At 34.0% G+C, this 24,252-nt stretch overlaps 1 protein-coding gene across 1 annotated transcript; it reads left to right on the forward strand.

Moving 5' to 3' along the window:
* The first annotated feature begins 208 nt into the window (after positions 1-208).
* On the forward strand, positions 209-23,677 carry LOC117102472 (protein phosphatase PTC7 homolog). Its single transcript, XM_033242744.1, has 6 exons — positions 209-615; positions 8,839-9,018; positions 14,807-15,002; positions 15,909-16,032; positions 18,335-18,464; positions 20,316-23,677. The coding sequence occupies exons 1-6, from the start codon at positions 384-386 to the stop codon at positions 20,390-20,392; spliced, it is 939 nt and encodes a 312-aa protein (XP_033098635.1). The 5' UTR covers positions 209-383; the 3' UTR covers positions 20,393-23,677.
* The last annotated feature ends 575 nt before the right edge of the window (positions 23,678-24,252 follow it).

A 24,252-nucleotide genomic window follows, 5' to 3' on the forward strand; every position in this document is an offset into this window, starting at 1 on the left:
ATCAGTGGCACACTATTCTATACAGTTTGTACAAAAGCATAAACTTAGTAAGAAAGAAGGTACTTGAACCAAAGTTTTAAAAATGCAATATCTGAACATGAGATCACGAGGTAATTAAAATTCCTTAGGGACAGTCCCCCAAAAAATTTGTTTGATTAAAAAAAGTCCGCCCTCTATATCTATTACGTACCTCGTGCGCAAGCGCTAATGTTTTGGATTGCCTCATTGATGCGACGACCATTTGTCTGCAAAATGGGCTTTATTGTTGATGGTTGTATAATCAAATCTGTTAGAAATTTATATATAAACTTACACAGATTAGGCAAGGATTTTGATGAATATTTTAATGGTGAACAGTGAACAAGGGATATATTATCAAGGAAATGCAGTCAGTTTTAGTATACGGTCGCCAGGCGGTTCGTGCAATACTTGGAACTTTACCATATGACGCTAGCAGCAGCCTTGACTATCACCGTCGGCGAAAAACGCAGTTGGTGACCGCTTCGTGTGGCTTCTCAAAATTGGAAGACGTAGCTACTCCCCAGGTTTTAAAAAACGGGACCTTTGGGGACGATGCATGGTTTATTGCCAGCTACAAAGGCGTTGATGTCTTAGGTATGTTATTTAATGACGACAGATATTCCATAAATCGTTCGATATAATCATTAAAAATAATTGGCAACGAATCTTGTCTATTGATTTTGTTAGATTAATCAACAGGCTACAAATAGATTAGACCTAGGACTAGATAGTTCAATATTTATGAATATTTCAAAGTATAATGACCCTGACTGTTTTTAGGCCCTCCTAGCTAGGCCTAGTTCTGATATTGATAACATTTTACTATTATTACTGTATTCTCAATTAGCTGCCGTGTACTTCTAGGCCGAAGAAGAAGCGGTTGGTGCATCGGTTGTAGCTTGGATTGGACTCCCAACCTCGAGGTTGGGGTTCGAAACTCTTACTATGCAAATCGCTTGTGTCCTTGTACTTTATCTACGGTTGCCTCTCCCCACCAGGAGTACAAGTGGGTACCTGGTACTGGTACAGTAGGTTCCAACACAACTGCGCTGATTTCTCTGCAATATTATATTATGGAATAATAATTTAATTTAATCATTTAATTTGGTGTTGAGTATGTGTTCCATATGTGTTAATGTCTAGTACTATTAGCCTAGATGATTGTATTTTAAGTATACATTTTTTATAGATTTTCTACAGCGGTTTGTGCACAAACAGACAAAAATTATTATTAAAGCAATATTTTATGTATCATCAACTACTGTAAATTTAATAGGTAATGTATCAACACAGTCTACAATTCTACAATGATAACGCTACTGGTGTCAGTGTAAGTCTGTAGACATCATCCAAGCAATTATTTTTCTCCTTGTCTAAAACGTATGGGTTACTTTCCAAATAAACAGATTTCCTATGAATGAAGATGAATCAATCAGGAAATTGGTCTTTAGTTGTGTCTTAACTGTGCATCCTTTGTGAAGAAAGACAGATCTTGCTTTAGACCAGAATTTAAAGATGAATCTTTTGTTAGTGATGGACTTATTGTTCTACATTTTACTGTTAAAATGTGTTTGCTTTAGGTATGCTAGGCTATTCGCCATTATTTCGTCCATGACAATACTAAAATTATCAGCACCTGGGAGGGGTTTAGCCAGAAAAACCAAATACTGTAGGCCGTCCAAAATGGAAGACAAATAACGTGTCTCGTAGCGGCAGCTTTTTAGAAAAAATGCATGCATTACTCTAATTATTATAAACCATGGAAAAATGTTAGTTTTACGCAAAAGAATAAAAAAAAAAGAAATACAGACTATTTCTCATAGGAGATTACCATTTTCTTGACGAATTCTTCGTTACTAGGCAAATTCAGAGGTTGTAAATCACATCCGCTGGAATGCTCTCGCTTTTATGTATACTTTATACAGTCAATAAAGTGCGCCCTCTCTAATGAGATTAGTTTTTGTACTTTGCATCTTGCACACTGATCGATCGAGTAGGCCTGAGATATGTTTGTTTAATGGGTATTGCTAAACCCTGCATACCCTGCAAACCTCCAAAAAAAAAACACCGCAAATCAAATTGATTCCAATACTTATGTGATTCAATCATTATCACAGGGTTTGGCTGAGTTTTGGACTGTGTTTTTGGAGGTTTGCGGGGTTTAGCAATGTTTTATACAAAAAATGGCATTTTTACCCAAAAAGTAGGTAGTTATGAATGGAACATTAGAATTTTTTTTTTTACTGATATACCAAATTGAGTCCTATACTATGTGATTCAATCATTATCACAGGGTTTGGATGAGGTTTGCATTGTGTTTTGGGGGGTTTAGCAATTTTTTAATACAAAAAATGGCCTTTTTACCCCAAAAATAGGTTGTGACGAACATAAAATTATGATTTTTTTTTATTGAGATACCAAATTGAGTCCTATACTATGTAATTCAATCATTATCACAGGGTTTGGATGGGGTTTGCACTGTGTTTTGGGGGGTTTGCGGGGTTTAGCAGTTTTTTTATACAAAAAAATGGCCTTTTTACCCCAAAAATAGATTGTGACAACATAAAATTAAGATTTCTTTTATTGAGATACCAAATTGAGTCCTATACTTACAGTATGTGATTCAATCATTATCACAGGGTTTGGGGTTTGCACAGTTGTTTACGGAGGTTTGCAGGGTTTACAGTACTGTAGCAATGTTTTACTCAAAAAATGGCGTTTTTACCCAAAAACGTAGGTTGTAACGAATTTAACATTATAATTTTTCTTTACTGATATACCAAGTGAGTCCTATACTACATGATTCAATCACTATCACAGGGTTTGGATGGGGTTTGCACTGTGTTTTGGGTGGTTTGCGTGGTTTAGCAATTTTTTAATACAAAAAATGGCCTTTTTACCCCAAAAATAGGTTGTGACGAACATAAAATTATGATTTTTTTTTTATTGAGGTACCAAGCTGAGTCCTATACTATGTGATTCAATCATTATCACAAGGTTTGGATGGGGTTTGCGGTGTTTTTTTGGAGGTTTGCGGGGTAACGGAAAATATCATGTTTACCGTTTTTTATGTGTAATAGCATTAGCAGTACCTAAATCGAGGTAAGGCTAGGCCTACTCTGTAGCCTAGCAGTGTTGGATAGGCTAATGTTTTCAGCACCTACTATATTTCTTCGTAGACCTATCGCAAAATCAAACATAAAAAAATTTATCTGCATTTATTTTTTGTGTGGAAAACAAAAAATCAAATTTCAGTCTTATTTTACATTTTTTTCATGTTTAGGCATGTCTAAATTCAGTTAAATTAGCAATTTTGTATTATATTTATAAATCTTTAACATGTACTGTATGTTAAAAATCAGATTTTTTTCTGGCAATGGGGCTTTAATAGCAAATCTGCAATTATGGTATTTTATGAATTTATTGTATGTAACCAGGAAGTTGCAGTACAAACAAAAACGATATCTTGGGGAACCGAATCTCAAGTACTGTATTTGCAGAGCCATGTGCATTCATTATGGGCAACTTAGAACCATCCATATTCCAGCAGGGTATAAATATGTATGACATACTGTACGCGTGTTGTACAGTAAGTGATATTTTCACCTGATAGACAATGCGTTAGCCTGACCTTTTTGGGAATCCCCATCGAATGTCTTTATGAAAACAACGTAAATTCAATCAATAAGTTGTTTAGCAAACGTAATACTCAATGCAATATTCTATAGATTTGAAGAATAAAATATTTGCTATTGGTAGACCAGGCCCAACTAGGCTATGCCAAGCTGAGTACAGTAGGCCAAGCCGCCAGCCGTCACGGTAAAAGTGGCCCTTGGCACCAGTGTTCCTGCTTACAGTACAGTGGAATTGTAATATTTCCTGTTAGCACTTAAAATAATCCACAGATTTCATGCTGTTTGTACTTGGATGAAAGGAGTCTATTTTGCTGACCAAGAAATGTGCAGAAAATTAAATAATAAAGAGATTGGTGAAAATGACCTTAAGAAATCAAGCTTCCATCCACAATGCAAAGTAAGAATTGTATACTGTACAGGAGAAAAGATGATGTCAAAGGTTACTGAAGGTTCACAAGATCCCCCAGCATCTGGATCTGGAGCTACTGTAACCGGGATCAGGATACTGTACACACATTTCTATCAATAACCAAACATAATACTCATTTTCCAGTTTCCTATTGGCCAGTGATCCCTTCATCATCTTCTTGATATCTGGATCGGGGATTTTCTTGTATAAACGCCAGGGGTCCCAAGTTGGAAGAACCCATTTCCGAGAGATTTGTTTAATGACATTGGGGGCGCTATATATTATATGAGGAAAAAGTGTAGGTACCGAACGAAGGGCCACACCCACTTCAGGCCCCATGTTTGGGGCTGAAGTGATACCATTTTTGTAGAGTAGGCACCTTTAGAAGCCGGAAATGGTACTGTCCGAATGCAAAAAATAATCGGCAACCAAAGTTTATAGTAGGCTTAAATAAAACAAAAAGATTAGTTTTTTACTGAATTTGCGGGAGATACTGTACAGTAAGTGAATTTCCTGGAGATTTTTGCTTGTTTGCGGGAGCGGTTAGACCATACCAATTTCCGCTCCAGAGGGTTCCGGGAGGCTTTGGACCCCTGAAATGCAATGGTGAGCGCGTACTGTATGTTATATTTACTGTATCTGGACCCTGCTATTACCGTTAGCTGCTGTGTTTGGACATAGCCAGGGCAGTCTTTCTTATTACAAAACTACTGTCACTGCATATTGATTGTCAAACTCAAGCTGAAGTGAAGTCTTTAATAAATAACTTGGGTTATTATTACAGTATATACAGTTTATCAAACGTGTCAACTTTGACATTTCTATTGAAAACAAAAATGTATTCAGACTGTAGTACAGAATACTCATTATAAAGTCTATTGATGTGCAAAAAGAAAGATTAGGCTTTCTTTGTTGAAAATATTTGAGACCTTGACCACATCCTACAGTAAGCACTGAATCTACAGTAAAAACTGGACAGGTTTACATTTAACACATATCCTGTTGGGATCAAAACAACATGTGCTAATAGTGTATCTTTTAATGATAAATAATAAATCACTAATTTATTGAAGCTAAAAATTAGTTTGCCACTTGGTCTGGGAGAAAGGAAGTGTTTTCAGTACAGTATATGTCGAAGTGGTCATATACTGTAGTAGGTCACCATGAAATTCTAATGATCATCAATATGACGTGGGTCCATGAGGCCACAGATTTTTATACTCTATAATCGTACTGATGAAAATGTCTACTGTTTATTATACCAAGTTTATATAATACCTCCTGGTATAACTAAAATACTGTATTTGTACAGTATTCCATCCTGTGGCTGATCCAGGAATTCAAGAGGGAGCCCTGGGAGGGACGTTGTCTAACAGATGGTCATACTGTAATTATGATTTTGGCACCTACAGTAGATGACTGGAAATGGCACTCTCATTTTCTTTTTTATCCTTTATGCCCATCCCCCTCCTTGTATCTTCTCCCTCTCTCCCTCCTTGATTCTCCCTCTCCCCCTCCTTGAATTCAAATGTAGAATTTCTGCCCTAAAATCCTATCATAATCCTGATACAGTAGATACTTAACCAGTTGTAGTGCACGGCTTAGTGTTCATCAAAATGTTACTGTCCATTCAATGATTTTGATTCAGTGTCACAGATATTTCTAGTTAATTATTTTGTACGCAGTACGGTGTACCATACTCCCACACTTCATTAATTGAGGTATTTTGACATTTTGCTTTTGCTGTACAGAATGCTTTCACCTGCATACTGTAGACCTACTGTACAGTAGGTTGTGACATTTTTAATATTGCTATCTGTAACACGTTCCTACATTGCCCATTGTTGTGTGTTGGCACAGATAACAGTATTGATTACTACCATATACAATTATGATGCACTGTAATTCCTCACCTGGATTGTACAGTAACTACTGTAATATGAATATGAAATGACATGAACTGAAATAAAATCATGTTGCTGAGTTGTAACTAAAGTTGAATTATCACAAGTTACTTGAATCTTGCTTATAAATAATAATACATTGGTACTATATTTTCAATGTCTACATTCATCGTTACAAAAATTCAGTTTTTATACAGTTATTATTCATGACTTGCAATACCAACCATCTCATTTAAACAAAATTTTAGATCACTTTTCAGTACTGTTTGTAACCTATTTTGTTTTGTATTCAGGGAAATCATAATTGTGTATAATTTATTTATGTGATGCATGGTTTTGAATCCTCATTACCATCTTCAATGTGAATTGGCTTGCATCAGTTTAAGGCAAACTATTCTATACATAGAATAGAGAATATTTTGAAACTTTAATTCCATATTCAATGCAGGTTCCCCTCAAATTATAGAAAACCTGGGACTGGGGTTTTCATGGACTTTTGCTCTAATAAGAATAAAGATAAAAGACATTTGGGACCACAGAAAAGTGGTCTTTGATTGGAGGTGGTATTAAATTAGATGTGGTATTTAATTTGTAGGGCCTTTAATTAGAGGGAGACTTGTATTTTTTGAATTTTTTACTTTAAAAAATGATTACAGTAGGTTCATTTAATATTTTTTCAGTATACTGTATTTTTTGTACAGTGTGTGCCAATAATGATTGGATTTTTAGGTAATGACCTGCAACTTTAACACTGACCATATTCTCCTTGGTTCGCCCACATTTGAGACCAGTGGTGATAATTTACAGTATTTCATAAATCATGATTGTATAAGATGTTAATATCCAGTAGTATCGTAGAGCATGGAGAAAATACTGTAATTTTTCTCCATGTGTAGAGTAACTTATGAGGACAGCTGGTCACATCCACCCTTTAGAAATACTGTAAACACTTGAACTTTCTCCTGTCGATTTGTAAATAGCAGAAATTTGTAGGATTGATCTGTTCAGGAGGAGGGGTTTCTTGCATGTTGAGACATTGAAATTATGTTTTTGCTGTACAGTACCACCTCATTCTTTTTTTAAGAATAGATCCCTTGCAATATTTACATTGGCATCTGAAGTGCTGGCAGCACCCTACCCTGGTAGGGCGCTGGCAGCATAATACTGTATATATAACTACAGTATGATACTGTTATGTGAATTTCATTCATGTAGCTTTCATATTTGTGGTACAACAAAATAAAAGATAATCAGCATGCTGATTTCCGCTGCATTTCTCATATACTGTACTGTACTACGTGAATCTTCTGCCTACCAGGGTAGGGCCCCACCAGCATTTCAGATAAACCATGATGTAAACTTTGCAAGGGGCCTATTGCAGCTTGCTGTTGCCATGGAATTGTAATTTATGAAAACCGGACACTTACAAATCAGGAAAGGGAGTTCTTTAAAAAAAATTTTTTTTTTTAACTTGAATGATCTATTCATTTTGTTTTTTATTGTTAAGGATGGACTCGAATAAGAGCTACGTAAATTGTCTACAGTATGTTACTTGATTTTCTATTTATAATAATTATACAGTATAACTTTCACCAAGGGTCAGTCTTACCAAAACAACTCTATTTCATAAAAGCATCATCAACTTAATTACTAAAAATCAGGGTTTTTTCTGTAGATAGATCAACCCGATTATAATTTCCCCTAATAAAACCCTCAACACCAGGATACAACTGTTTGCTTTTTATTCTTGACCTGGGTAATAAATAATTTTTGGCTATTTGCAGAAATGCACCATACTGTTAAAACCTGTACAGTAGACAGGTACAGTACCTGTGCTGGTAGTGTATACTGTAGGTACCTGTACAATAGACTTGAGCTTGATGGTCAAGGAGAAATGATGTCATAAAAACACTGAGGTCTATTGTCAACTTTACTATACATGCTAGTTGTAAAATATTGCTTTTGTTTTGAGCCTGCACAATGATTTCGATCTGAATCACATTTAAACACCTTTTTTTGGCTAAAAAAAGAAAAGCAAATTAGTTTTTAATTTGTGATCCCTTAAATAACACATTGATACGGTCTGTGTCTGATACTGTAGAACTTGTAGTAAAGTGTGTCATACTGTACTGTCAGGTAAAGTGCAATAATAATTAATCTGTTTCTTATCTATTATTACCAATCATCTAAAGATTGCTGATCTCTCATGATATCACATTGCAGGTCTCAGTACAGTACTTGACATTTTCCCTACTGGGATCTGAATTAGTTACTCATTACATGTGAAAGAGTGAGAACAGGCTTGAATTTCAATTGCATATTCATCGCTATCTTTAATTAACTGTTTGGAATCCCATAGTGTTGCCATTCCTTTATCATATTGTGACACACCACCATGTTTTTGGGGATGAATTTACTGTGAAACTATGTTGTATTACTGAAGCTATAGCATTCCTACAGTATTATTCATATTTTTCCCATTTGCATTTTGTAATTGTACTTGGACCAGTCATCTTGTTTCAAATTTAAGGTACTCTTCTTGGCTGAAGTTTATTGGTAATTTGGTAATTATATGTATAATGGTTATTTCACAATTAATAAAAGACCACATAAGTTTACTGCTCACAAAGAAGGTAATTTTTTTAATGGTTAATATAAATTTTCTATCTCATTTCAGTATATGTTACTGTACATTTGAACTGCAAACCTACAGACTAGATTACATATGAATATCGTATATTAATTTTATAATATTATTAGCATTAATGTGTCTCATTAATTTATATTAATGTATATTAATAGTGAATATGTTAAATATCTGTATCACAGGTTTTATTTCTCATATTGTTGTCTGTTTTTTCATTAATAGGTGTAGCTGATGGTGTTGGAGGGTGGAGAGACTATGGCATTGACCCATCCAAGTTCCCATGCCAGTTGATGAAGACCTGCGAATCAATAGTGAGACAAGGCTACTTCAATCCTGATTCGCCAGTGTCAGTTTTAGCCAAGGGGTACAGAGAGTTAATGCATAATAAATATCCATTAATTGGTAAGTTGCATGCGTCACAGAAAATTTGTTTTAATAATAATAATAATATTTATTCGGCAGAGTAAAAAGTATACATACAATATTCTTGCCAGGAGAAAGTAATAGGCATAAGCCCAAACAGTAATCTGCTCTTACTCCATCATCAAAAACAAATACAATGACAATACAATATAAATATATACAAAAAAGTAAATTCAAAATAAATTGATTTAACTAAAACAAAATGAAAAACAGAGATAATTAATAGTTATTATTATTATTAATATTTTGAGATCAAGTGTTGTGTGAGCTGGGCTTTAAAGTCCGAAATGGATGTGCATTGTTTAATTTCATTAGGAAGTTGTTCCCATAATCTAGGAAAAATAACAAAAGATGAATTTAAAAATGTATTAGTCTTGGCTTTCCAATGTATTAATCGCACTTCACACCTTTCACTTGATCTCACAAGATTATTAAACAACAATGGACATTGTCCATGCATTATTTTAAAACCTAACGTTAATCGATATACTTTAAAAATATCCTCCATGCTTAAAATATTCAAAATCCTTAATCTATATAAATATGACGTGTCCCAATTTCCTTCCTTTCTGTACATAATTATTCTAGTTGCCTTTTTTTGTACCCTTTCTAGTCTATAAATATTTGAAATTTCAGTAGGTGCCCACATGCAGCAACAGTACGTCATAACCGGTAATATTAAAGTTTTATAAAGATTGAGCATAGTTTTACATGTAATTCTACTGTATATTTTTTTGGAGATGATATACAGGTATGTTAACAACCAGTATTTATTTTTCAGGGCATCCTGGAAGACATTATATAATAATAATGATTCACCCCATTGATTTGATTTACTTAGAATCTACTGCAGTGGCGACACCAGATATTCTCCGACGAGCGTCCAAGTTCTATGGCAGTGGGGGGTTCACAGGGAGGGGATTCTTCTGCCTAAAATTATTTGTTTCTGTAGACAGGACTTTATACAGTACAAGAAACACTGTCAAATAGCAACTGACGTTCTATTGCTTTTAACATTTATGTGTTGCTTCCTGACAGAAAACAAAGACACTTTTGTTTAACATTGCCCTGAATGAGATGAATAACTTCCTTCATTTTGCCATTTTATTTATTTATTTATTTTTTTTTTGAAGAATGTGCAGTTACTCTATTTAATCCCAGTTTCAGTTTCATCACCTACTGTATATACTGTATTAATGTGTTGAGTAGTCAGTGCAAGCCTGTGCACGTTTGTTTTACATAATTACTGTTTTGCTTAGCTTGAACAGTATACCTCTGTTTTTACAAAATGCGTACAGTACATCCTGAGACCTCTCCATACGATTGAGGTTGTATTGTAGGATTTTCCAACGGTGAGTCTAAATGCTGTAGGCAGCCAGGGGATGCCCAGAACCTTGTGTTTGGGAGGGATTCAGGGGTGAAGCTCTTAGAAGCTCTCACAATGCACTGTAGGGATTTGAAAGGATATATCGATTTAGTGTCTTAACACTCTGACCGCCAGGGGTTTGAAAAAATAGTATATCAGACACCACCAGACTTTTTAGTGAGTTTTAACACTTTTCCGAAGCTTGTTGAGAGTGCGTACAGTATGTGATCAGATTGACAAACTACAAGAACTACAAACATCTTTCTTTACAATGGTACCGAACACTTTATTCTAATCGCAATATGTGACCCATCAGTAAAATGAAAATGACTGACTCACTTTTGGAGATTTACACAATCTCGCACAAAAGCTGAGAAAATCACGCTTTCGTGAAAGTACAGTACAGTACATCAATACCGCATATGTTCAATGTAAACAAACAAATAGTGAAATACTCACGGTCCAGACTGAATATGTGGCAAAGACCAGCCAAACCAGTCACTCGTCGCAAATCCTGTTTTGTAGATAATGACCAAAACAAGCTGAAATGTCAAACTTTTGGAAATATATTTTATTGCGCTAAGCTTTGCTGTTTTTTCCCCATTTTCAATGTTAAAATAAACATTTTTAACAATTTGGTGATGGTTTCTGCCTAAGAAATGCCCGAAATCGTAAACTTTTGAAGGCTGATTTCTCAAATACTCTCCCGATAGAAAGCCTAGCCCCTCCCTGGGCTCCCCATTTCCCATTGGTGCCGCCACTGATTATGATAGATTTATACATATACTGTAGTACTGTAATCATACCATAATAACATTAACTGGGTACTACAGTACATTATAAACAAATGCAGCGAGAAAGCACAACACTATAGAAAAAGACATGGCTTTTTGAGTTGCCTGAGATTTATTACCACTTTAGATACAGTACTGTATTTCAAGAGTTTCATGATCAAGGTACCAAATCTTCATTTTAATTATTGCACAAAATTTGACTGTTTTTGACTCCATTCACTCCAGACAAGCAGTTACTAATGATTGGCCTGGCATTTGGCTAGATGACTCCTGTCTTGAGTGACCCCTTTGGAATTCTAATCCCTCTTGAACCCCTTTCTGAATGTGCATGGCTGAATCGTTTCCTCAATACTGTAAACAAATTACTGTATACACCAAGAGTGTTATTCATCCATTGAAAAACTGTATTCAACCGATAATGCAGTATGGTATTTTTGGACTTTATCTACTTTGCCATGAACGTTTTTGAATTGCGCGGAGGATACTTAAAATATCAGCTCATTTTGCGTTGAAAATTGCTAGGAAAATAGGTGTGCAGAATCGTAATTGCTGCATAATTGCATTGCTATATATTAAGATTTGTTCAAAGCCTAAATTTTGTTGTGGTACATTGATAAAGGATTGGCTGATTTGGTCGTACAGTAAGAATGATGTGAACACTAGTGTGGGGTATGGGAGGGTGTCTCCTTCATAAAATGAGAATGCATGTACTACAGTGTATGTGTTACTGTATGAAATATTGTATCTTGAGTAAAGAAGTTGTCCACAGGAATGTCCAAACGAGTACTGTACTGTAGGCCGAATATACTGTATACGTTAGGGCAAACCAATGAAATCAGTATTTCTTTAGTTCAAATCCTGATAGGAACGAAACAGTTTTAAAAAAAATACTACTTTAATAAAAGAAAAATAGCAATTAAGTATAATTTATGGAGACTGATTTTTTTTTATCCTTGTTATTCACTTTGCACTCAATCCCATCTACACTTGAAATAAATGCTCAATTATCTGTATGTTTTCTTTGGCATAACATGCCATTCATCCCACAAGAATTGCCAATCACAAGTCACTGCCAACCTGAATACCAGAGAGAGTATTCCATATTTTGTGCACTTGCATTTATAGCTACAAATACACTGACAGTAGTACAGTAACAGCAAATTGAATGCATTAGGTGGGAGCCCATTAAAATGCTAACTCGACTGCAGTTTGCATCATGAAATCATTTACCGTACCGTACAGTTGTGAGATTAGTGCCTGCTAGTCAGAGGTTTATATCAGTGAAGACGTGAATGTTATTTTTCACATTGTGATGTGTGATTTATGTTAACCATTACAGTATATGCGAGAAATAGAAGTCCATCTAATATTTGAGAACAGTGATAGGAATTAAGTCTAGATCGTGTTTAGTAGTTTAAAGATTGTATCTACAGTAAAATCTGTAATAATTACTATAAAATTAATGCGTTGATAATAAACCATGAGAAATTGTTGCAACAATGCAAGCTTGAAAAAATTGTGAATGAATCCATCTGTATTTGACAAAATTCTGAAATACATAAGTCTACAGTAGGTAGGATCTAATGGATCTAATGTACAGTAATATTTAATAACTGTTGAATTATTAATGCATTAAAATGTGAAATACTGTAGCGTTGTTTTTGAATTATGCTAAATGAAAAAAATAATACTGTATACAGTTGAATTATAATGAAAAAATTATTATTGATTAGTGGGCATTTTTATAAGATTTAAATTTTTATAAGATTTAAAAATTCAAACAAATTTGGAATACCTAATAATTTGTTTTAAAGTTACATAAAAAATAATAAAAGACTGCAATATTACATGGCAATAAATGTACAGTATTGTACAGTAGTCAAAAATCTAACTACAATATTCTGCATTGATAAAGAATAAGCAACGATAATCAGTACTTTTGTTCTTAATGCAGTTTTTTTAATACTAGGCATATGATATAAACAACCATGACAGTAACATGTAACATACAGTAACATGTAACATGTAACATGTAACATACAGTATGTCAGTCTACTTTGTGAATACAGTAAGCATCTCTCCCACTAGGGTTTTTTCAGCATACGAGGTAGAAGAGTTTGCTGAGTTTGAACTCGGCAAACTCGACAAAAACCCGTAGGATGATTCGGGAAGCTCAGGGAGTACTCGTAGCAGCTCTGAAGTCGTGGCGCTAATTTTGAACATGTTCAAACTTAATGCTACGAGTTTACTCGTAGTTAACTCGAAGGATTCGTAGGTAACTCGTTGAGTACTTAGGGTGCTCCTACCTACTGTAACTCGTACATTACTCGGGATACTCGTTGGCAGTTTTGTAATCCACGAGTTTGGTGCGAGCACCCCGAAACGAGTACGAGTTATGTACGAGCGCACTGAGTTGGTTACGATCACCAGGAACATTTGATCAGAATGCTTGTACTTAACTCATATTTAATTCGGAAAATACTTGTTACGTTTGTAATAATCCTGTAAAGCTCGTAGTTAACACTCTGCTTCGCTTGGCATTATTCGTACATACTGTACAGTAACTCGTAACCAACTCCGTAAGGTCATACCTCACTCGTGGCTAACACGTAGTAAGCTTGTATAGAGGTCATTTTCCAAACAAATTAAATCACGAGTTTCAGGAGTTTTGAACTCGGGAGAATTGTTTGACTCTTGCATGAAATCAACCTACAGTAGGTGGGAGAGGGGCTTTACAGTGCAACAGTACAGTACTGTATCTGGATAAACCCAAAAGAGAATACCTATCGAAAAATAAATGGAATAACAATTGAACCTGCCTAGTAGTTGAATCCAAAATGACAATGAAAAACTGTTTCGACTTAGATAAAATTTGACTTATTGTTATAATCAACTCAGAGTTTAATAGGCAAAGTCGATTTAGGCAAGCTTCTATATTCTCGGCTCCTGGCGCCAAGCACAAGCAACTTAGAAATTATTTGAGTTTAATGCAAAGTCGATTTACAGTAGGCAAGTTTAACTATAGTCGGCTCCTGGCGCCAAGCACAAGCGATCCTGTAACCATGTGTCTTCCTCTGACTTTTTTCGAAAGATCCTGAAGTTACCACATACTATAGATAAGGTACCTCAATTATAGCGAGTGATTTTTGGAAGTGTTGCAGTTCAACAAGCCTTGGATTGCTCTACAAAACGAATCTGGAGTGATTAACTTTTAAGGATACAGTACTTTACTACACATTGATGTGCTTGGATTTGTCTTTTTTCTGCTGTGTTGTGCCGTTACCGAGCTATGACCAGCAAATCTAGGCGCCACGCACGCTGAGGGCTTCGTAGGCCCTGGCTGCAGCTTCTGCAACCAGGGGTTCTCCACCAGGGGTTCCAGAACTCGACTGCTTTTTCGATGCAATGAATACCAGCCTCCATGACACCAACATCCCTATTCTTAATGGATGTTTGATTTGATTTTTTAATTGGTTCAGTAGACTAAAATATCCAAAAATTCGGGTTTGGTGTAAAAATACAGTACCTTAGGTCAATGTCTGCGAATATTGGTGTATTGCATTGTTTAAAAATATTTTTTTCTGTTTTATATTTTTCTTTCCTCAAGGGTCAAGTACAGCCTGTATTGTTATCATGGATAATGAGAACAAAATGGTGCACTCTTCAAATTTAGGCGACTCCGGGTTCATGATTGTTCGAGGCGGTAGGATCGTTAGCAGATCTGTCGAGCAACAGCACTATTTTAATACACCCTACCAATTATCAATACCACCGCCAGGGCTAGGTTCCGTCCTGACCGACAGGTAACGTAACAACAGTCGCAGCAATAACCGACAACAAACATTTTAGGATACTGTGGGATGAATGAGTTATGGTAAACGCAGTACTGTACATGTGGAAAACCAGTTGAATCTAGTCATTGCAATGCTGTAACATACTTTAAATTCCACTTCCTCAAATTTCCTTGTTTTTTGCTTCAAATTAAAGATATTTGGCATATTCTCCCTCTTTAGGTCTTGGAGATGAGTGTCATAATTTACATGTACATTAAAATTATATGATCACTAACATGAAGTTTTTAGATTGAACACCAAATATGCTTTGACAGTAATTTATTGAATAATAAAGTTAAATCAATAATGTATATGTTCTCATTCAATTATATAATAAGTGTTTACTTTAAAATTTCTATTAATACATTAAATCTCTCTTTGTCAGTTATAAATTTGGACATAACAAAACCATTTTAAAACTGCCCTAAAAATTCATCTGAAAATGGAGTACACCTAAATAATGTCACCGTTTTTGTATTATCAGTTATTCCATGTTCATTCTTAAATGCATGTTAAAAATAGAAACATTAATCATAAATTATGCCACCATCACCTTACATTTCCTGCACTTAATTATAATGTACTGCATAGCTGATTTCAACATCCGAACATCAGTGAACCACTTATGAACAAAATGGACGCATTTGTTTATTAATTCAAATGTTTCCTGTTAATAGTTTATGAAATTACTTCCAGGATCTTCATTAGTTTTTATTGCCAACCTTGTCTTCTTTCAAAAAGCAATTTTCATTTTAATCTTTGGCACAACATACAGTACTAACAGCAATTATCAATTACACTGTATGTCGTGGCCATAAATAGCTGAAATGGATAGTAAAAAAGTTCAGTACAGATAATGTTAATGTATTTTTTCAGCCCTGAATCTGCATCAAATAAATCGGTGTGTGTCCAGGAGGGTGATCTGATTCTCATAGCCACAGATGGTCTGTTTGATAATATGTCAGAGAATATGATATTAAAAGAACTGTCAAAGTTGCAGGTGAGTTTGTCGTTATGGTCTGTGGTTACTGACAGGTTAATGTAATTTTAACTTATGAAAATGCAAACTCATTATAATGAGTTATACAGAGCTTATGGTATTGAATATAGCATTCAAATGTTTGCATTAGTAATGAGTCTGTATACACTGTAGGGTCATGTAAACAGTAGTTGTAAATACAGTATTGGATATTGTACAGTTGTTAAACCTATATTGAATATGTAACATCTAAAGCATATTAGTCACTCTCTTGCCTCATACAGTATACTGCTATTAGTATTATATAATAACATTTTTCCGTAACTACCAACTATTATTGGTTAGTCCATAGTACATAATTTTGTAAAAAAAAAAAAAAAAAACCCACATACAACCAAATGTAAATTAATTATTGAGAGTAAGATATGATATAAAAAGCAATAATAAACAAAATAGAGTACCTGGATCCCCAAAGTGAAAAGAATTTGCCTACCAATGGGCTCTCATACTGTTCAAAAATATGCAAGGTATCACCATAAAATGAGTCTCATGGTAAAAAAAAAAAAAAAAAAAAAATTAAAATTTAGTTTATATTATGTGGGTAGATCACATTATAAGCTTTAATTTGGTAAATTCAGAGATATGAGCATTTAAAATTTAAGGTGTATGAGAACCAGGTTTTGAGAAGATCAGCTTCCAAAGATAAAGTAACCCGTAATTATTAAGAGAATATTAAAATCAAAAACTTTGACCCATTTTGGTGAATATCTCAATATGATTTCACCAAGGATGCATCTAATTTTGTGGTGAGACCTCACATATACTTTTACTATTTAATTCTGGATCCATCCTTATATTCCTATATTGTTGCAAGTGCAAGAGACCAAGGATCTTTCCATAATTCATATCCTCCTCAGCGAGGAAGTCCATTCATAGATACTAATCATATGCTTGTTTCAAATTAAGTTCATGACGTCTCACATGCAACTAAAAACTGCAAAAGTCTTCTGAATAATTAATCCATCTTCTAAATATTGGTGAATACTATACCAAATCTAACATATGCAAATGAGCTTTCTATCTCAACATATTCCTTCACGCTATAACATAGACAAGGATTCAGTAACTACAATATGGGATTATTTAGCCACAATCTCAGTAAAAGGACAGAGGTCTTGGTAAAAATTAATCCAATTTGGAACACAGCTTTAGACATTGGAATAATAATAATGATAATAATAATAATAATAATAATAATAATAATAATAATAATAATAATATACTAGATTTACTGTATAAAGCCCTTAATTTTGTGAAACCTCTAGGGGGCCCTACATAGCTAAAATTACTGATATTTACTGTCATGTACAGTATGTTTTTTTTTTGCAATTGAGATTTGATATTGTTCCATGAAACCAGGGACGTACATTGAGTATCTTTTACAGTAGTGTTTTTTATGCTAATATCCTGTAAAATTATTTTTAAAAAACAAGTACGGTATTAGGTGACTCATCACTGCTTCTGAAGGTTAAGTAAAGTTTGCCATTACAGCAGAATAGGTTTGTTTCCCTATTTGAATGTACTAGTATAGATATTAAACTTTAAATTAGGTAAATCCTTCTTGAAAGGAAGTGAGTGAGTACTGTATGTGATGTTTTTACTGTCTAATTTTACAGTAGGAAGAAACACCCTGCCTGCTACAGTATATCTTCCTGAGTACTGTAATTTAGTTTGTGGATGATTGAACTAAATTTAACCCTACAGTGTACTGGGTGCTTTACTACACAACCCTACAAAGTGATTAGGGATTGAACTAGTTAAGTGGGTGGCAAGTTTTTTGTAAATGTTATTTTAATGTTACAAGTGTAGGCCTGTCATATCGTTAATTTGAAATATCTTCCATTGAATTATTTGTTTTGCACTTAAAATATTTGAACAGGATTCCTGTAGTATTTGTATCATTCCCTCAACAATCATTATTTGCTTTAATATTACAATTTAATCACAATTACACTTTATACTGCAAACAAGTAAATGATTAATTTTTTATTCTTCACCTTTATCAACTTAACATACTGTAACTCAACACACAGCTCAACACTATCCAGGGTTTGTTAGTGTTACTTCGCGAACCTCACAACACCACAATACTTCAGAGAGAATAAAAATTATATTTCATTTTTACAAGATGAGACTCAATCAAATAAGCCTTTTAAATCTCCCCGCCCCACCGCCCATTCAGCCAAATCCTGGCACCGATCTTTAAATGTTGACTGTGTTTTTCAAAGTAAAGTGCACTGATACACATGCATTCTGTCCTCAGGATCAAACGTTAGAAAATCTCCAGAAGACAGTGAACACCATAGCAGAAAGAGCAAGGCAACTAGCTTATGATCCAACATATTTATCACCTTTTGCAATGCATGCCAGAGAAAATGGCTTAGATTTCATGGGTAAGTAAAAATGCTATTAATTTTCATGTAGGTAATTTTCTTTTTACTTTTGGTATAATGCATTAAATTAGAAAGCTATATATATTTTTTAGGAATAAGTTTTACAGAAAAAAAAGATTACATTCGTGAATATGTTAGTGTTTGTTTCGATTTACGCTTATTTTTTACTCCTTGTCTTACTAATGTAATGCCAAATATAAATTCTAGTGAAGTGTGAATGTTAATCCTCTTTTGGAATAATAATAATAATAATAATAATAATAATAATAATAATAATAATAATAATAATAATAATAATAATAATAATAATAAATCTTGAATACAGTAGTATATCGAGTCAAATGCTCTTCTGTATTCTTATCATCCTGGTGAATAGATTAAACACCTGCAGTAGTGATTACAAATCACATATTCAACTCCCTGAGGGAAGGTGTCCACAGCGTTGCTACTAGTAATCGGCGCATTAGTATTCAAACTTCATTCAAGAGATAGCATGTATAGTGTCTTGCCCAAGGATATAAATATACTCGAAAAATCCCCCTCCCCGGACCGATCAACAATCAGATTCGTAATCTACGTCAAAAAATACATTAGAAAAAGTTGGTCTGGTAAATTCTGCAAAAAGTGACACCTACACCTCATATACGACCGGTCTATATTTGCTTTAATATTACATCACAATTACACTTTATACTGCAAACGAGTAAATGATTAATTGTTTATTCTTCACCTTTATCAACTTAACATACTGTAACTCAACACACAGCTCAACACTATCCAGGGTTTGTTAGTGTTACTTCCCGAACCTCACAACACCACAATTCTTCAGAGAGAATAAAAATTATATTTCATTTTTACAAGATGAGACTCAATCAAATAAGCCTTTTAAATCTCCCCGCCCCACCGCCCATTCAGCCAAATCCTGGCACCGATCTTTAAATGTTGACTGTGTTTTTCAAAGTAAAGTGCACTGATACACATGCATTCTGTCCTCAGGATCAAACGTTAGAAAATCTCCAGAAGACAGTGAACACCATAGCAGAAAGAGCAAGGCAACTAGCTTATGATCCAACATATTTATCACCTTTTGCAATGCATGCCAGAGAAAATGGCTTAGATTTCATGGGTAAGTAAAAATGCTATTAATTTTCATGTAGGTAATTTTCTTTTTACTTTTGGTATAATGCATTAAATTAGAAAGCTATATATATTTTTTAGGAATAAGTTTTACAGAAAAAAAAGATTACATTCGTGAATATGTTAGTGTTTGTTTCGATTTACGCTTATTTTTTACTCCTTGTCTTACTAATGTAATGCCAAATATAAATTCTAGTGAAGTGTGAATGTTAATCCTCTTTTGGAATAATAATAATAATAATAATAATAATAATAATAATAAATAATAAATAATAAATAATAATAATAATAATAATAATAAATCTTGAATACAGTAGTATATCAAGTCAAATTAGCATTAGTATTCAAACTTCATTCAAGAGATAGCATGTATAGTGTCTTGCCTAAGGATATAAATATACAGTAGCACCCCTATTGGGACACCTTCAAGACCAAAAAAAGTGCCCTCTTAATATGGATGTTCACTGAATGGGGATTGGCCATAGAGTTAAAAGATATACTTTCCCTTGTTTAGTCTCCTTAATAGGGGTGTCCAAAAGAAGGGTTCTGTATATTTAACAGGAGACTTGAACCCCAGTTCTTGTGATCTGAAGCACAAAGCTTTACCACTGAGCCACATGATCTGCCCTTATGATACTTATTCTGTGATTTTAGTGCCATTGATTTAGATATATGTTGACTTCAGTTTTACTTTTATTTTTAATTTACATACAGGTGGTAAACCAGATGACATCACAATTCTTTTATCAGCTGTACGTTGTCCAGACGAATACGAAGAATCAGCCTTATAGCGCAGGTTCCTGGTGGCAGGCACATCAATACCACGCCACAAAAGACATTTTGAAATGACAAGCACTGATGAAACCCCACACAAACCTATTGTGTGATACCATGACTGATTAAGGAGATGAATATGAGGATTGTATAGTAAACTCATAGTGATTCAGGGTTGAATCTTGCCATGAGAGTCAAAAAAACGCAATGACAAGTTGTACTTGAATGGCACAGTGTAAAAGATATTTTGTGTACTCTTTCATCATCAGAATTTATTTGTAAAGACCTGTTCTTGAGGTCGAGCATTTAAGAGTTTACGAGGAAAATCATATAAGAAGAGTAGTAGCATCACTCTACTTGAATAGTGCTATGTAGAAGATACTTTGTGTATTCCTTCATCAGAAGACACTCAAAGACCATGTTTTGATGGCAGGCATCTTTTTACTGGAAAGCTCTAGTGGAGACTGCACCTGACACTCCATCAAGCTGCAGTAGTGCTTTCTGAAGAGATAATAGGTTGTCGATGGTGGTGGTGGTTGTTGTGGTATCCAGTGTGTTAATTCCTCATCTATAATATAATTGAAACAGTTCCTACCTTTTTCTTAGAAATGTGTTTACAGTTATTAAAATAGTTCAACAATTATCCACACAAATCATATGCATCTATACACAGACACACATACACACACACATTCATAAATAAATACTGTATTATCAAAAATAATAATACCACATTATTACAAGGAATTTCTTGTACACACTTTAAAATAGGGTATTTTTAAAGAAAGTGTTCCCATTTTTTGTCCATATATAGTGTGTGTGGATGGTTCAAGGTAATATATTTTTACAATTGTACAGAGAATATTTTTATCCTATTCCTTCCCCATTGGCATTTGGTATTTTGGCATTCATTTCAGGTGCTCTTTTTTGCTGTAGTTACACAAATCAGTTAAATTGGTTTATTTTTCAAATTCTAGTTTACATAGCTCAAAGATTTGAATAAAATTAGCATACCATTTATTAAGAAATATGTTTGAATTTAACCTATGAAATAAAATATTAATGTGTATACAGGTACCTACTGTATTACAGGCCCAATACGAATGAATAATTATTCATTTACTAAGAGAGCAGATGGTGAAAATCAGTCGGTAGTATCCATGTCTCAATTGAAGCACATAACAGGCTAGGACATGTTCCTGTAAAGCTTAACTAGTCACTAAGTGATTTATTTTGTCAGTTTTGTAGAGAGTTGTGACGCTGATGTTCTCCTGATTTACCTTGATTTAATTTCTTACACACAATGAGTCGGCATGTTGATCTACAAGTAAGTTTAGTTCGCCTTATACCCAATTCACACATAGAAAAATATAGCAAAATGTAACAATTTGTTACATTTACACAAGTGTGTTAATTAAGTAATTTTTGTTCCATGATCAGCAGATTATAAAGTGTGCATTTTTCGCCACTCCTTTAAGATTACGCCAGTCCTGGTGCATGAATCCACACAGACTAGTTGTTTACTCCTGGGTGGAGAGGGACATGATACTGGCAAAATGGGTAGGGTGGGATTCGAACTCTGACCTCAAGGATGAAAGACTAAACAGTATTTTGCGCACCTCCTATTCATCATATTGATGAATACTTACTGTCCAGGCCTTTGTAATAATTAACAATGTATTTACTTTATTTACTCAACATTATAAACTCAGGGGTAGCCACCTTGTACACAACATCCGATGAGGCTGAGGTGATGGAATTTATAATATATGAGACTTGCCATCTCAAAACCAGCGTACTGTCACTAAATGTTAAACTGAACAATAGCAGTATTGCATAATAGCAGTATTGTATACTTTAGTACATACAGTAGAAGCATAATACATTTACTGCTAACTTTGGTAAGTAAGTAAGTCGATTCCTGTAAATAACCTATTATTTTAAAGTGGAGAGTATGAACATATTAAGATGTTAATTTTCTTGTTTTGGTCACCAATGGTGGTTTTGGCATGGCAAGCCCCATATTGCATTTTAATCTTATTTTATTATTATTAGAGCATATATTAATTTATAAGCAAAAAATTGTGTTCAATTAGTAGTTGTATTTTGTACACCAAAGTCTACCAACATAATAACTAATATATTAAATGTTAAGAAGATGGCCTAATGTTTAAGCTGTTTTTTTTTTTGTGCACAAAACCATCTTTCACAATAAATTCTGATTTGGGTGTGGCTTTGCTATGTCGTAAGTAAAAAAAAATGTTTTTGCCACACCACACATTTTAATTGGCTCGAAATCAGAAACCCAAAGGTCCACTGATTAATCTCAGATAAGATAGTATAATACATACTCCAAGTATTGGAATACACGCCATCGTGTCGGGATTCAATATTTTGACATTAATTATGCCACCAGGCTGGCCAAAAACACTATATAATAATTAGTCCCTCCCTCTCCCCAAAATTTATGGTAGCTCTATGTTGTATGATAAATAGTGTAATAGTAATTCAATTGGTCTTATAGTTGATTAATTAGCAAATTTGGGCTAAGCCTCTGACGTTGTAAGAGTAATGAAAAATTTATTTGAATATAATTACAAATTAGAATCAAAATAATTATGCTAATGAGATGTATATGTATTACTGATTGAATTTGAATAGTTTTAGTTGATTCTACAAGCAGGTATAGTTAGCACAAATTAGTAGTATTGATGTGATTACCACTATTTGTGATGAAATAAAAAGTATTTGAATTGTATACTTTGTATAATATTTTACAATTGAAAATTAGAATAAGTGAAAAAAAATAATAATAAATTCACCTAAATAATAATAAAGTAAATAAATAATACTGGTATTCTCTCAGTCCAACCCTTAAACATAAACTTAGGTTCAAGTTTTGAAGTGGGCATATACCCAGGGTGGTCTTACTCCCGAAAAACTATGATATACTTGGTCACATAAACATGTTTATGCATGGATGTAAATTTATTGTGGTATCCATAAAGCCTAACCAGCCAATCACCAATCAAAGTATGAAAAAAGTTAATCTAGGCTAGTAACTTTATCCAGTGCCTCATAAACTTGGTGTCATGATACTTATGTGCTGTTGGCTATACATAAATGCTGCTCTCCTTTAACTTGGTATCAAAATTAATTCTAAGCCTACATTAATACTATGCCATGCCGAAAACGTTTTCTTCAATTGGCTATGTCAGTGCAGCAGCATTTATATCTATGCACACCAGCTGTCCTTTAGGAAAAAGCATTTTTGATCTTTAATAAAAGAAAAAAAAAATTAATTGATATTTGTATACATGATCTATTATTTCCGTTTTTGGTCATTAATATGCTGTGAGAATTCTGACTTCAAATATAACTATCATTAGTTGAATCTAAGAATTACTGTAGTTTGGTTGTGTATTAAAGTGCGAGAGTCTGCAGAACCAAATTGATTTCATAAATCAAACATTTATATGTGTATCAACAATTGGTAATTAAATATTTCGTGCAGGTTCGTTAACATTGTCATTTAGTTTAAATATTTTCTAAATAAAAATAAATTAATAATTGTGTTAAGCTCGGTTTCCATAGAATCGCTCACCCTATTGGCGACAGTTGTCGGGAAGGTTGAACCTAGTTCAACTTTGCCGATTGCGTTGCAGACGAATCAGGTACATTGCTAGATGCCCTGGCGCAATCGGGAAGGCACCCCGATTCGTCTACAATGCAGTCGGCAAAGTTGAACCAGGTTCAACCTTCCGGGTGACTGTCAGCCAATGTCGCCAGTAGATTCTAGGAAACCTAGCAGCTTTAAATATTTACTTTTTGTTAAACAAATAAAAAATGTTTTTGGGTGCTAGTTTTTCATGTGGCT

Source organism: Anneissia japonica, unplaced genomic scaffold, assembly GCF_011630105.1.
Source record: "Anneissia japonica isolate Jap-2015-1 unplaced genomic scaffold, ASM1163010v1 scaffold288068_len275957_cov168, whole genome shotgun sequence".
Classification (NCBI taxonomy): domain Eukaryota; kingdom Metazoa; phylum Echinodermata; class Crinoidea; order Comatulida; family Comatulidae; genus Anneissia; species Anneissia japonica.